Source organism: Phocoena sinus, chromosome 11 (assembly GCF_008692025.1).
Source record: "Phocoena sinus isolate mPhoSin1 chromosome 11, mPhoSin1.pri, whole genome shotgun sequence".
NCBI classification, from domain to species: Eukaryota; Metazoa; Chordata; class Mammalia; order Artiodactyla; family Phocoenidae; genus Phocoena; species Phocoena sinus.
This window is the reverse complement of record NC_045773.1, coordinates 69,078,975-69,094,672: the sequence shown is the minus strand read 5'-3', so window position 1 is coordinate 69,094,672 and position 15,698 is coordinate 69,078,975. Positions and strand designations below refer to the sequence as shown.

At 37.2% G+C, this 15,698-nt stretch overlaps 1 protein-coding gene across 1 annotated transcript in view; it reads left to right on the top strand.

Annotated features, from left to right (window-relative positions):
* Positions 1 to 15,698, top strand: part of KIF6 (kinesin family member 6) — a 382,614-nt gene that overhangs the window by 111,300 nt on the left and 255,616 nt on the right. Inside the window, exon 6 of the mRNA XM_032648910.1 lies at positions 6,099 to 6,228. Within this exon, the coding sequence (XP_032504801.1) occupies positions 6,099 to 6,228 (130 nt within the window). The remainder of the gene's footprint in view (positions 1 to 6,098; positions 6,229 to 15,698) is intronic.

Below are 15,698 nucleotides of genomic sequence, written 5' to 3'. Positions count from 1 at the left end.
TTGATTGCTGTGGCTTTATAGTAAGTCTTGAAGTTGGGTAGTGTTGGTCCTCCTACTTTGTTCTTCTCCTTCAATTTTGTTTTTGCTCTTCTGGGTCTTTTGCCTCTCCATATAAACATTAGAATAATTTTGTCAATATCCACAAAATAATGTGCTGGGATTTTGATTGGGATTGCGTTGTATTTATAGATCAAGTTGGGAAGAACTGACATCTGGACAATATTGAGTCTCCTTCTCCACGAACATGGAATATCTCACCATTTATTTAGTTCTTTGATTTCTTTCGTCAGAGTTTTGTAGTTTTCTCATATAGATATTGTGCATATTTTGTTAGACTTATATCTAAATATTTCATTTTTAGGTGCTAAGGTAGATGGTTTTGTGTTTTTAATTTCAAATTCCACTTGTTCATTGCTAGTATACAAAAAAGCAGTTGACTTCTGTATATTAACTTTGTATCCTGCAGTGTTACTCTAATCACCTATTAGTTCCAGGAGTTGTTTGTCAGTTCTTTCAGGTTTTCTGCATAGATTGTTATGTCATCTGTGAACAAAGACATCTTTATGTCTTTTTTCCCAATCTGTATACCTTTTATTTCTTTTCTTGCATTACTGCATTAACAAGGACTTCCAGTATAATGTTGAAAAGGAGCGGTGAGAGGGGATATCTTTACCTTGTATCTGATCTTACTAAGAAAACTTTGAGTTTCTCACCATTAGCTATCATGTTAGCTGTAGGTTTTTTTGTAGATAGTCTTTATCAAGTTGAGAAAGATCCCCTCTATTCCTAATTTACTGAGAGTTTTTATCATGAATTGGTATTGGTTTTTATCAAATACTTGTTCAGCATCTATTAATATGATCATGTGATTTTTCTTTTTCAGTCTGTTGATGTGATGGATTATATTGACTGATGTTTGAATGTTGAACCAGCCTTGTATACCTGAGATAATCCCACTTGGTCATGGTATATAATTATTTTTCTACATTGTTGGATTTGATCTGCTAATACTTTACTGAGGATTTTTGCATCTATGTTCATGAGAGAACATAGATTTTCTTTTCGTTATGTCTTTGGTTTTGGTATAAGGGTAATGCTGTCCTCACAGAATGAGTTAGGAAGTATTTCCTCTGCTTCTCTCTCCTGAATGAGATTGTAGATAAGTGGTATAATCTCTTCTTTAAATATTTAGTAGAGAACCTGGTGTTTTTAGTAGGTTAAATGAAATAACTCAATCTAAAGTGTCATGTGATTGGCTATATTTTTCATTATCAGTAAGAAGATATAATATTAGATAAAACAAGAAAGAAAAGATATCTTTTTCAAGTTACTAGAAAGAGTTTTCAGAATATCTCAATAGTGATCTTGAGAGAAAGTATCCATTACTTTTAGCGCATTCTGTCTAGGTTAAGACCAACACAAAAATTTATTGCAGGTTCATAAAACTTTCTTAAGTGATATGTTTCAACTATTATATTTTATAACAGAAGAAATCTTTTAGATTTTTAATCAATCTAAAGAAGAAGGGCTCCCCTTACACTCTTCTAAAAATGTACATCTTCCCCCAAATCTACCCTGTAGAGAGTTTCTGAAAATGTGTTGGGGTGGGGGGGAAAAGGAAGTTGGAAAATGATGAATTAGGTAATATTCTCTTTATTGAAATGAATGGTGCAGCTCTGTATACAATATGTGAGATTATTCAGTTATTTAGAAGAGCCTGATGGACACCCTTCCATTTTCATGAGGGCTGCCTGCTACGGATATTTTTCTGAGTCAAGGTAACTAAACTGAGCTACCTCTCATCTTTATGGTACCTTCATGTGATTATTAAAAGGCAACCCTGCCACCTGTTGAAAAATTGTTGTAATATGCTGGTTTTGTTGGAAGACACTTTACTGCCCCCTGACAGACATAAGTCATAATAAATCTACAGACTCATGTGAATTGCACCATCTTGAACATGGTGCCGTTGTTCAGTGCCTGGCCGGCACCATCACATGGGGCACTCGCAAGTAGAAAAAAATAACAGAACTCACCATAGCAATATTTGTCTATAACATGAAAATGAGAAACCAGATTCACTGTAGTGACTCCTGGAAAGTCCCTGTTCAGCAAGTTGGTGGTATTGGAATGTTGTGGAGATGGGATGTAGGGTGGGGAGGGTTCTTTCATTGATGGCTTCCATTATTGGCAACAAGAGCTTGGCCATTGCTCTTTATATGTCTTCCAGTCAGTTAGAAAGCCTGAAAATTCCAACTACTTAGCCAAATGGAAAAGAGTCTCTGTTTACAGAGAAAACACAAAGCTTGCTTCTTCTCCATCATTGAGTAGGCTGAGTATACTTAGCAGAACTTTTCCACTTAGGGGTCCAAGTTAAGGCTATCAGTGGCTTTTTGCTTGAAATCTAAACATTTTAGAAACATTTTGTAGAGAAAACTATTCACAGGCCCTTTCAAAGAGGAATCAAATAAATAGTTTGGGGGGTTTCCATCTTGGAATTAAGATGTTTATTTAAGAAACTCCAATAAAGCCCTCTTTCAAGCTATGAAAATTATAGTCAGAATCGAGTGGTAGACTGAGGATTCAGGAAATAGCTGTTGATTTGTTAGAGAGCTGAGGGCATGGGGAGTGGCAGGGGGGTGGGGAAGGGCCAGGAAAGGAAGCAACTCGAAGAGAAACTTCTGCTAATGATTCTTATTTCCTCCAACTTTGAAAAGCTTTCCACCAGCAGCAGAGTTTAAAGCATTCTCACTCCTAGATTAGTCGACCTAGTCAAGAGGTAGTACCCAGCTCAGGCTGTACTTCTCTGAGTAAAGGCAAGAGAGTGGGTGGGAGTGACAAATTGGTTGGGAGGCTTAAGTGCAAAAGGGATTTTCAATGAGGGCAGGCAGGGCAATAAGGGAAGGTCCAAAGCCTCATGCCCAAGGGATTGGGCAGAAACCAGGAAAGAATCTGAGGAGAAGAACTGGCAAGAGAGACCCTGATTGGAGACAGTTGCACTGAAGAAGATTCCAGAAAGATGCCAGAGGTGGAGTCTTTTTATTAAAGCGTGCCCAACAGATGAGCCCAAAGCAGGGAGAGAACCATGAAAGAAGCCAAAGTAAACTGGACACCAACCTGTCTTTTTATTTACTTTTCAAAACCTCCACGGGCAAGAAATCAGAAAGTAGTGAGGAAAACAGTATCAGAAAAGTGCCAGAGAAATGCCTGGTGATGAGTTACAGGGTTACAAAAGATGGCTGAGAGTTCTATACAGAAAAACTGGAAGCATGTGCGAATTGTATTGTGATCAAAGTGACAAAGCTGGACGAGCACCCGGAAGTAAATATAGAAGTGTAATAGTTCTGAGGTAGGTCCATTGCAAATCAAAGGCTCTGAATGATTTAGAAGGAAAAGAGTAGCCTAGCCGAATGCTGTTGATGACATTTCGCGCTTTCTACCTTATGCTTCTAACTATTCTTTGTAAATATAATCCTAAATCAGTGACCCATTTAGGTTGTCTAATAAATGAACACTTTTAGAGTTCCATACTTGCTTGTTTTCTGCATTCATTTCAGTGAAGTAATGGTGAGATTATTTATGATATATCATTTAGGTTTTGTTTTGATTTAGCAATGATATAAACCCTATGGATATTTAGGAATATCCATAATCCCCAGTTGAGCTTTAGTTATTGTTGTGGTTAATGGGTGGCTTAGTTTACCTATCAGCTGCATGGTCAGGGAAGTAGAAAAGAAACCTCCCATGGAAGGACAAGCCTTTTAAAATTCACAGGGACCTTGCCTATTAGTAGATATGGCCCAAAGTGACTTCAGCTCCAACCAGTAAAATGAGTAACTCTCCCCTTTGGGCTTGGGGTGGAGCTGGGTGGAGAGTAAAGATAAAGAAATCAGAAACCTCCTCCCCCTGTGTGCACCTTGTGTGGTCGTTAAAGATGAAGTCAATGGCTCTCAACCTTGGCTGCACCCTAGAATCACCTGGAGCCTTTACAGATTCTGATACCCAGTCCGCGCCCCAGAACAGTCAAATCTGAACCTCTTAGGAGGACACCTGGTACCGGTGTGTTGCTTTAAGTTCTGCAGGCTATTCCTGTGTGCAGCCAGGGTTACAACTGGATTACAGAAGACAGTGCAGACCCCTGGCATACTTTTGGTGCCCAGTGAATGTGAGCATCCTCGTCTTTGAATTGTTTCCCGCTCCCCCACCTCTCCCTTTTCTCAACTTGCACAGGTTGGTTTTGTATCAGACTTGGTCTTGCAACATGTACCACAGGTGACTTTGCCTCAGAGTTGGAGAATTTGTTTTCTTCCTCCCGTTGAAAAAGACAGAACTCTCTTCTTTTCTCACTTCTAATATACTGTCTCATCACTTATTTCATGCTTTCAGCTTCCTTCCAATATTACTTAACTTCTTTTTACCTTTAAGACCTATAATCTGTGGATTTAGGAAGAATTCTAATTTCTGTGTCCTTAGGGATTGAATTTAGGCAAACCTTCTCGAGCATATCAGAAGGATCAGGGTGGAAGCAAAGCTTAAGGAATAAAGGGGGTTCCTAAAAATGGAGCACAATTCATCTATTTCAGTTAAAAATGCCTTAATGTTTTCTAAGCATTTTTTAACTCAAGCATTTTTAAGAAGCTCACTTATGAGTCTTGTTGAAAAATAAATAAAATATACTTGTTTTCATTAAGGGAAGAGATCTTTTTCCATCTTAGGTGGTATTGTTGAAGGAGACAGAAAGGAGTCCAAAACTTGGCAACAGGCTAGATTATTAGTGACATATTGGTCACAGAGGTGCTGGTAGAGCTACATTTTCTTCCTGCAATTAGTATTTTAAGTGCCCACAAATTACATATGAAAGTCCAGATAACCTCCTTACAAAATGGAAGACTGAAAAATTATGCTCTTTGCAAAATCTTCACTTTTAAGGTTTTATAAATGTGTTTTTGTCAATAGGCAAGTGACACATGTCCACTTGCTAGTTGTACTTTGAAGGGAGAAATAGTACTAAACGATGCCAACCTTTATCTATTATCATCAGTTCCAAATGCTGTAAGCAAGTGCAGATATCTGGAGATACACTTGCAACACTTGTGAATTACAGATTTCCTTTCTTCAACAATTTTTAAGAAAATCAAGAAGGCAAAACTCAAGAGGCACAAGGGAACTCTCTTTAGTAACTTTATTGCTTGAATCTGTAGGCATTTGAAGCAAGACTGTGAGGAGTTTAGCCAAATTGTGTTCATTTTCAGAAAATCCTAAGAGGACTCTAAGGAGAGTACTGACAAGCCAACTCTTGAAACAGGGTTAGAATTCACCTGGGAGGAAGTGGTGTTGGCACCAGGATGCCCACTGAGGCAGTTGTAATAGATGAATGTAATTCCAGACCTAAAGCTCTTACTGTAAGGATTCAGTGGAAGGAAAAGTGATGTTGTAAATGAAAAAAGTCAAGAAACACATCTGATGGACATAAAAATAATAATTACAAACTAAAATTTTATTACAAGACTTCTTGATTATTTTAAATTCACCTTGATAAGAAAACTAGATAAGGGAACAACTCCTAGTGGGGTAACAGATGCCTCAGTTTTCATCATGTTTAAATTGATGAGCTAACCAGTTTGAAATGTCATGTAAATTGAAAATGACATGAAATTGAACAAAAGGGAAAAATCAGAAGGGGGAAAAATCAGAAGGAGAAAAAATTGTGCATTACCTATGTAAGAAACTGAATTATGACATAGAAAAATACTGTATAGCCAAGTTTCCTGATACAGGTAGAAGGTTAACTATTTGCATTTTTAATTCAATAAGAATATGCATTTTAAGATGCTTTGGGATTCTGATAATTACCAAGACAGATGGCTTTAAATCAGGAGCTTGTAATATACTTTTCAGCCCCAAAGCTATTTGGTAGTACTGTCAAGGGAATGTCAGTGTTTGATGCTAATCCAGTACTGTCTGGTGTCTTGTGTACTATTGGATTTTATAAATTCAAGACATCGTACATACAGCTTTTAAAAAAGAAACCTGTAAGAAAGACTTGAAGTTCTTTTCATTCTCAAAGTGCCTTGTGTTGTTGCTTCCCATTTCCCTAGGAAAGTGACAATATTGGAGGACCCTGATCAGAATATCCACCTGAAAAACTTGTCTCTTCATCTGGCAACCACAGAGGAAGAGGCTCTGAATCTGCTTTTCTTAGGAGACACCAACAGAATGATTGCAGAGGTAATAAGCATTTCTCTGCAAGCTGTTTTTTGCACATTATAAGATATAATAGAATTTTAGGGGCAGCAATGACTTTAAAAATAATTTCATCCCAATTTCATGTTAAGAGAAGGAAACCTAGATCCAGAGAATTGAGGAGATTTTCCCAAGGTCTTCCAGCTAGTTAATGAGCAGGGACAAAAATCTAGTCTTTTTTAGTTTTATATTTTTAAATTTTCTACAAATTGATTTGCAGCTAGTCAGTGACAACTCATCAAAAGTCTTAATTATAAGAAATTTTGCTTAAGTTTTGAAACTTAAAATACATAGTTCATTCTTCCTAACCTCCAGTCATCCATGTATTGGCATATGTTTACCTATCCATGTATTTTCATGTATTTAGTGAATTAATATTTGTGAAGAATTTAGAATAATGCATGGAACATAGAAAGTGCTCTATGCATTTGCAGCTATTGTTGGCAGATCCAGGAACACTGCCATGGTATGTAGTATAAGTATGTCTCAGTGTGATATTGGGGATATACTTATACTAAAAACTATTTGTTGTTAATCTGACATTCAAACCTAACTGAGCACCTATATTTTACCTGGGAACCATATTCTGGAGCCAGGATTCTGGAGCCAACTCAGTCTTGGGCCCTAACCTCAACCAGTTACTGATTGGAGATGGAGGGTCACAAAAGTCTCATCCAGCGACACTGCAGTGAAAGGAATTAAGTGGTCTCGGTAGTGGTGGTGGTGATGTGGGAACAGTTCCCCAAGTGAACAGCTTACTGTGATCACGGGCAGTTTTCCTTTTTAAACCACACTCCCCGGGTTCTGTGTTCTACCTTGTCTCTGATGACAAACAATAGGTGAGGACAGTAAGCTGGGAGGAGAAGTAGTCTGAGAAAGTCTCCCTCAAGTGACTTCTTTTCTGCCCCATTTTCACCCTCTGGAATGCACCACCTTAAATACAAGATAGACAAATGGAAAGAAAAGTCAGGTAGTGAAAGCATGGTGTTGACATCTGTTATTGTGTTGGCACCTTAGTTTTGTTGTTGTTGTTTTACTAGGTCTGCATCAGTACTCTTCAATGGACTAACTTAAATAAGTTGAGCTTAGGTGCCACATATAATATGGATTTGAGGACCCTTAACTTATTATTTTTATTTAAAGAGAGCGGTACATAGTTTTTAATTTCAGAATATCTTCTTTTGTTTACAATGTTTTGCATTTGTGTATTGCTTCAACATTTTGTCCATGCGATCATCCGTGATGCTCTTCTCACAATAATTGAAGAGAATGGAATAAAGGCAGATTAAGAATTAGGGAGTGTAATAATGAAAAATTTAACATGCCCCACTAAAAATCCTCCTCCATACACAGTTTAATAAACATCAAACGGAGCGGGACAAACTAGAGATGGGTCCTGCCCACCAGAGGAATATGAAAAAGGTAGATCCATTAATGCTGCTGGAAAACACGGGGAAGCTTGTCCCTGCCTCACTGCTGACCTTCTTCCTGAGGTGACACATCCCTAGAGGACTCCAGGCCTCATCCTCACAATTACATCCCCTCATCTTTAATGTGTCAGGGAGGGCTCCTGGCCCTGGTTCACTATGACCTCTATTAGCTAAAAACCTTGGCCATTTGCTATTTTAAAGTTACGCCTTAACTTTAGCCAACTGCATCTTTTCAGACTATTGTAAAGTCTTGAGGACCTTAAGCTTCTTTGTACAAGCTTATCTATCATGTCCTATCACCTCACAAAGTTCCAAAAGTCTTTTCCTATTATTTACTGTTGAGTGTTTAACAATAGTATAAATAGCTGAAACATGAAGAAGTCCAATTCTAACAATGTTGGTTATGCATTACCTTAAAAATGTATTCACTTTTTTCCTGTGTGAAGCCTGATTTCTTTTAAACCAAATCTAATAGGTTTTGGATGTTTCTGTGCTTGGCTTTTATTTTTGTCTTTGGGAATAGCTACCATGTTATATCAAGAACCTGCTCAATAGAGTTGGCATTGTTGTAGATGCTTTATATATGTATATATTATTTCTGATTCTTATTTTATAGATGGAAGCTAAGGCTCAAAGAGTTAGACTACTTGCCCAAGGTCACACAACTAGTAGGTGGCAGAGCCAGGGTTCAGCTCCAAGTCCGACCGTTTCAGAAGCTTATGTTCTTTCCTTACACCACAGTTCACAAGTTCAATAATCAAATTGACATATGTCAGATTTTTCAAGTGAGGATACATTTCTGAATTATTTTAAAAATATAGCAAGTATGTAGCACTTCAGTTTATCTCTTGAATTCATTGAAAGCAAATACATAAAAATATAAATGAAGAGTAACTGTCAATCCCTGGAAATACTTTAATATTCAGTCTCCAGAGAGGCATGTTTTAGATTACAACCAAGCTGTCAGAGTATAATTTGTCAGCACAGAATGAGCTTACCAGGATAAAAAGAACACACTAATCATTTTTTTTAAAAGGCGAGGTTCCCAATTTCCCATTTACATAGAGAAATCCAGAAGTTGGCATGGTAACCAGAAAACATTTGCAAAACAAAGTCTAAATATGGGGACCTAAAGTGGAGAGCTCTTCCCTTTTAAGTTCTCTACTTATAGCCAGCATTTTAAGGAAAAGTTATTAAAAATAGCTTTATCCTCTTCTTATTTTTAGAACTCACTCTTAAATAATTCCTGTAATCCTACCAATGTTTTGAATAAAACGTGGTTATGTCCTTAGGGTAAATTTTTTCAAAAGTTGATTTGCTGTACCAAAGAGAATAGATATTGTGAAAGCTGAACTGTGTGTGACCCAGTGTCAAAGCCCACCAGTAGCAAGTATAACTTGGTACCTTTTTGTCTTATCATTGAAATGTTGCTCTCAATTAGTTACATCTAATTGAACAAGATATTCTGCACTTGATTGTTAGGTCCTGCACAGTCCCATTGCTGGAACTGTTTGTTCAGCCCTGCCCACGGTCTAGAGCACTCTGTCCCCACGTATGGCCCAAGGATAACTTGTATTAGGATACCCCATGGTAGTCAAAAGACACAGTTTCCTGGATCCCATATCTGATGGATAGATTCAGAATCTGCAGTGGAGCCCAGGAATATGCATTTTAGCATTTTAAATGTGCTCATTCTAAATTTGGGGGCAGTTTGGGTTTTACCATTAAGAAGCTGGTTGAAACCCACTCCCAGAGAAGTATGTGATCAGGTCCATATTCTGTACCCTCACCAACATCACAGGATTTGAAAGTTCTTCCAATTTGGTAGGCAAAAAAAAATTTGTTTTAACTTGCATTTTTGATTACCAGATTATTTTATATCTTTATTTGCCATTTGCATTTCTGTCTTTGTTTATGTGCTCTACTTGTTCTTCTCTTGGAGTGTCAGGGTAGGTCTGGTTGATTTGTTGACTCCATGAGGGCTGGCACTTGGTCTTGTTCACATCTGCCGCACCTAGAAACAAAGACTGATGTATAGTAGGAGCTCAGTAAATAATTGTTGAGTGAATGAATAAAGATAACTTTTGCCTTTGTCATATATTTAGCAAACATTTTCCACCATTTTATAAATTTTCTTTTAGTCTTCATTTCTTTTTTTTTTAACATAGTCAATCTTTTTATTTTACGGTTTCTCCTTTGGATGCCATGCTTAGAAGTGCAATAGCTCACTGATGAATAATTCTACTTATTAGAAAGTGTTTTGTTTTGAATTGAAATCTGATGACCAGTTGCATCTACCCCATTGTTCCCATTTTGGCCTGGGACATGGAAGGGGATGGTCATCATCAGGTTGGAGTGGATTTTATCGGAGGTTTCTGGAGCATGGGGATTTCACCTGGATCTTGACAGAAGCTGTACTGAACTAACAAAATCAGATGCTCCCTCTAGGAGCAATCTCCACTGATAAAAGTGCCATTTAACTATTCATTTTAGGGAGTCATAATGTTGCTCAAAGTGAATAATTAGACTAATATGGCCTTCTTTTACAAGCCAATTTGGAGAAGAGAATAGTGTTCAGGGTCCTTTCTACCAAAGCTTCACAGTAGTGTCTGTTGTAGGTTAAATTGTCTCACCCTGTCAAATTCCTGTGTTGAAGCCCTAACCTCTAGTACCTCAGAGTGATCTTATTGAGAGATGGGGTCTTTACCGAGGTGATCAAGTTAAAATGTGGTCATTAGGTTGGGCCCTAATCCAATATGACTGGTAACCTTATAAAACGGGAAAATTTGGAGACGGACTCATATATAGAGAGAGTGCCAATGAACATGAAAACAGTCATCTACAAGCCAAGGAGAGAGGCCTGGAACAGATCCTTCCCTTATAACCCTCAGAAGGAATAACCAGCCCTGCCAACACCTCCATGTGAGGCTTCTAGCCTTCAGAACTGTAAGATAATAAATTTCTATTGTTTAAGCCACCTAGTTTGTTATACTAGAAAACTAATACAGTGTCCAAATAACCTTGGATGTAATTTCTTGTATGATTGGTATCTGGTGTTGCTCTTGACCTTGATGAATTCAGGAGCGCTAATATGCTATATATAGTATAACATCTGGAAAGACCGTACAGTTCTCTGCTAGCAACTATTGAAAGACAAGACTGTAGTCCTGTTCAACTCTATTCTCTCAGCATCTGGCAACTACATAGTTGGTCAGTCATTAACTAAAAATATTTTTTTGTCGAATTAATGTGAAGCAGAAGACCTGGTGATTTCAGGAGAAAAGACCTGCAATCTCAAACCCAGAATTGGGGGTGATTTTATGGTACACTGTGCCTCTTGGTGAGTACAGAGTGCATCACAGATGACTTTGGCATTTTAAAATTTAATTTGTGGTACTTCAGACCTTTTGGAAGACATCACTTTCTAAATAACCATCCTCCCAACAACATTTACAGGATTTGTAAATTATTTTCCCAGGAACTATTAGAGGTCTTTCTGCCTAATTCTTTGCTTGAAATAAAAAACATACTAAATGTATCTGAGTTGTGCTGATGCGTTTTGTAAGCTCTCAGACTTTGCACTCTTGTCAAACTTTTGGAGTGAGTTGTGTGACCTTGTAGAAGTCAAAGACAATTGGGAGACAGGCTGTGAGTGGAGTGAGTAGGTTTGTACAGTTACTGAAACAGCTGTCGCTGGACACGTTGTCTAATAACACGAGGACAGCACGGGAAGGAAGGAGCAGCTTGACTGTGTGATTGTGTTTGTTAACAGCTCTCTAAGCCTCAATCTCCTTGTGTAGTGTGTGTGGGAAACAAGAGGATTTGGGCTGCAATTAGTGTTCCAGAATCATATTCCATCACACCATTAGAGAGACACTAAATAACACATCCTCACAGATTTTTGTTGGAAAGATATATTAGTTGTATATAATTAGCAAGTATACACCAAGATTTGTGAGCCTGAGAAGGGCAAAATATTTAACAGGGAAAATCCATTTCACACTGCTCTTATTATAATGAGAATAACATCTTTTATCATTAGGTCCCAATAGGCAGCTAGAAGCCTTAGCAAAAGATGTGTTGACAATTCTAAATTTTCTTATCTACTGTATATATGTTAGTAGGTATAGAAAGAAGGGAACTTAAATTTTGAGCACTTAATATATCCCAAGCATTTTTCTCCCTCTTTTTTATATTTTATATATGAGAAATACAGAGTCTTTCTTAACTAGTGATTCTGTCTTATAATATAGTTTGCATTCTGCTCTCATCTAACCTGATTAGTGGTATTGCATGAACCGTAAGTTTCAAGTCTAAAACGTTTATTAAAATAAATGAAGTGGTACGGTGCAGCCATTAATAGAATATTAAAATGTACTCACTCCATATACATAATTAGAGAAACACAATCTTCTTGGCTGTAAAAATTTAGCTCCTGAGTTTCTTCTGACCTTTAAAATTCTGATTTCTGATTAAATAGCAGAAGAAAGTAATTTTTACTCTACTCCCTGTTACTGAAATTCACCACCAACAACAACAAAAAATGAAAAATAGAAGGGAAAAAGCCATCTTCAGTGAAATAAGGAAATAACCATAACCTCAAACCGTGAGGAAATCTGCCAAATACTATGAAATTTGAATTACGGTGAGGGAGGTTGCTGAGAGCCAACACATATATCCTCCAACCTCAGGCAGGATACAGTTTCTCCTTAAAGAAAGTGTCACAATTCTTAAATGCAAATCCAATGGTCTTCTGGTTAGGGTGGTGAGATCTAAGAAAACAGACAAGTACGATAGGGCAATATTATTTAGATATTCATTCTACACTATAGAAGGTGAGTCTAAAGAAGAAACCTTAAAGACAGGCCATTTTTATGGTCAGTGGTCTAGGCTTATGGCCAAGAAAGATGGCCTTTGGTGAGTGGGATTCAGGGAGTTTGTGACTTAAGGGGTTTTGCCATCCCAGACCTTTTAGTGCAAAAATTTGAGGAAAGTATGTGCTCTTAAGGCTAAGAATGAAATATGTGCAGAGTAAAGGTACTCAGGACACAAACTGAATTTGAATATTCCCTTACCCATCTCCCAGACTACTCTCTAGAAAAGAGATGCACATGCTCAAAGATAAAATTATCAAAAGGAAAATACTAAAGATCTTTCCATGTATATGGAGTGTGGAGGGAAAAGCAACATACATTTGAAGACTCCTTACATTAGGAAGCAAGACAGTATACTTCAGAATCTTAAATATGTTACCTAAAAGCAATATTTGTTTTTAAAAATAGCTAAAAAATATAGAAAGTTTCAAAGAAAAGATTACAAGACAAGAAGATAAAAGCAAGCTTGAAGAACTCAGAAATGAAAGAGAAGAAGAAAGCCATTATAGTGATGAAAGTGCCATTAAGAAACGAAAGAGAAAGAAGGAGAAAAGGAGGAGGAGAAGGAAGACAAGGAAGAAGAAGAGGAGGAAATGTGGCTGAAAAATAACTAAGGATATTTAAAATAATGAGAGAAAATGATACCTAGAAAGAGAGCCAAAGGAGAAACCAATTTTGAGTAATTAGAAATCCTGAAGAAGAGTGAGGGGAACAGAAAAAACATGGATAGAGAGTGAGAGAGAGAGAGAGAGAGAGAAGTTTCCTGAAATCTGGCATTACTTGAATCTGCAGATGAAAAGGTCATGCTGTGTCTAAGAAAAAATGGAGAAAGCTCAACTCCAAGATAAAATCTATTGAAGTTACTAATTTCCAAAGCTAAATAAAGAAGCTTATGGACATCCAGTCTGAAAAATGCAAGCCAACTCTGAGTGAAGATTTTAAAAAGTTTGCTCTTGGACTTTTCCTTAGCAATATTCAGTGCCAGAAGACAGTGGAACAAGTTCTGAAGCAAGGATATTGTGTCCCAATAATTTTATACCCAGCCAAATTTTCAAGTTTTCCTTTAAAAACAAAAACATCAGACAAGTATTTTTAAGCATGTGTGAATCCTGGAAGAAAATGAACCAAGGGATCGTTTTTAAAAATTGCTTGACAATCAAGGCTAACCAACTAAGAGATAAATCAAATTAACGAATGTGAGAACCCAGAAGCATTACAAAAGGACTGGTGAGAAACATTGAATTTATTTAAATGTAGACATAAAACTAAACAACTGTGTAAGTAAATATTATAAACCTTGAAAATATAAATAATAATAGATATAACACAAATTTGGAGTTAGAAAGTAGAGGAGGAGTGGTGTTATAAGTGAGCTAATTTCCTTATATTTCAAAGCAAGAAAGGAGTAGATACTGTCTAAATGTCAACCATGTAGTTAAAATCATGATGAGGGCTTCCCTGGTGGCGCAGTGGTTGGGAGTCCGCCTGCCGATGCAGGGGGCGCGGGTTCGTGTCCCGGTCCGGGAGGATCCCACGTGCCGCGGAGCGGCTGGGCCCGTGAGCCATGGCCGCTGGGCCTGCGCGTCCGGAGCCTGTGCTCCGCGATGGGAGAGGCCACAGCAGTGAGAGGCCCGCGTACCGCAAAAAAAAAAAAAAAATCATGATGACCCAAGTCCTTTAATTCCATGAGTTTTCCTTAATTCTAAAGAGATACTTTTAGAGAAAAGATATACATCTCTTACCATGAAAAAACATTTATCTGAAGCTCACCAATCCCTTCAGTTTTATTTATTTTTCTATTAAATTCAAATAAAATTTAATTTAGTCATTTTCAATTAAGAATAGTATGTGTAGTATGCTTTTGTTTTGGTAAAGTACTTGTATATGTTCTTCTATATTAAAGGTATCTAAACACAATTTTTATCAAACATTAACATTGTTATTTTGGGGAGATTTTCACTTTCATCTTTGCTCCTTTTTGTGTTGTTTGGATTTTTAAAATAAAAAGTGTGGTAGGGATTACCAGCGCTTACCAAAACTTCTGTTTATTCCTTCTAGCACATGCTTCCTTGAAGTTAAGGGAGTTCACTTGCTGTAGCCAGTGCAATCTGAGTGAAAGTAGCATGTTACTTTTGTTTCAAAGCCTTTGAGAACGAGTATAAAGTTCTCCTTAATCTCCTTCCCTTTTGTGGCAAACCCTGAAGCTTTATGTTGTGGAGGTGGTCTTAGAAGATGGCAGCACCCCCATCAGCTTTGCTGGTGTCAAGTATGTGGAGCAGAGCCACCATTTAACAACACTGGAGAAATAATGTGAGCAACAAAGAAACCTTTGTGATTTTTAAGCCTCTGAGATTATGGTGCTATTTGTTCATTTGCTACCATAATATAACTTGATCTATCTTGATAAATGTGCATCATTTTTACAAAATACTAACTCATTATTCTTCATAAAATTCAAATATAGCATGGCTTTTTTAGTAAGAAAACAATGTTTATGTTAGTATTATATATATCATCTATTTTCCAAACGGGTTTGAAGCAGCTTACAATATTAAAACACATATAAACCTGGACCAAAAAAAATGTCAAAGAGGAAAAAAAAATTTGAAGGTAAACTTGATTTAAAAGAAGATAGATGGATATGATAGACAACTGGAATGAGTTAATTATTGCCATTAAGGACAAAATTTAGCTATGATTCTTCAGGCAGACAAGTAAAAACAAGGGCATCGTTTTGACATTTTTGGTTATATAGTTTTCATTGTTCAGAGAGCAAATTTACGGGTATTGAATTGCAGGCAGATTGTATCCATACTTGTTTAAAGGGTCTTGTGTGGCAAAATGGGCAGTGTCTTGCCTGTAACTTTGAAAGAAATACAAAGACTTTATACTTCTGTCAGTCTTGTATAACATCTGAGAGCTTTATGCTAAATTGCTGTGTATTTAATTGAGTGTATCAGTCAGGATCTAACAAGGAAAACAAGCTACTCTGTATTTAAAACAGGAGAAATCAGTGCAGATAGTTTTGTTTCATGGATGACGGAAGAATCTGAGAAGCCAAACAGGGGATGGTAATACAACTCGTAGAGATGACCAACAACAGGAAGCTATGACAATCTATAGGCAGGTCTCAGCGGGTAGGAGGCATTGG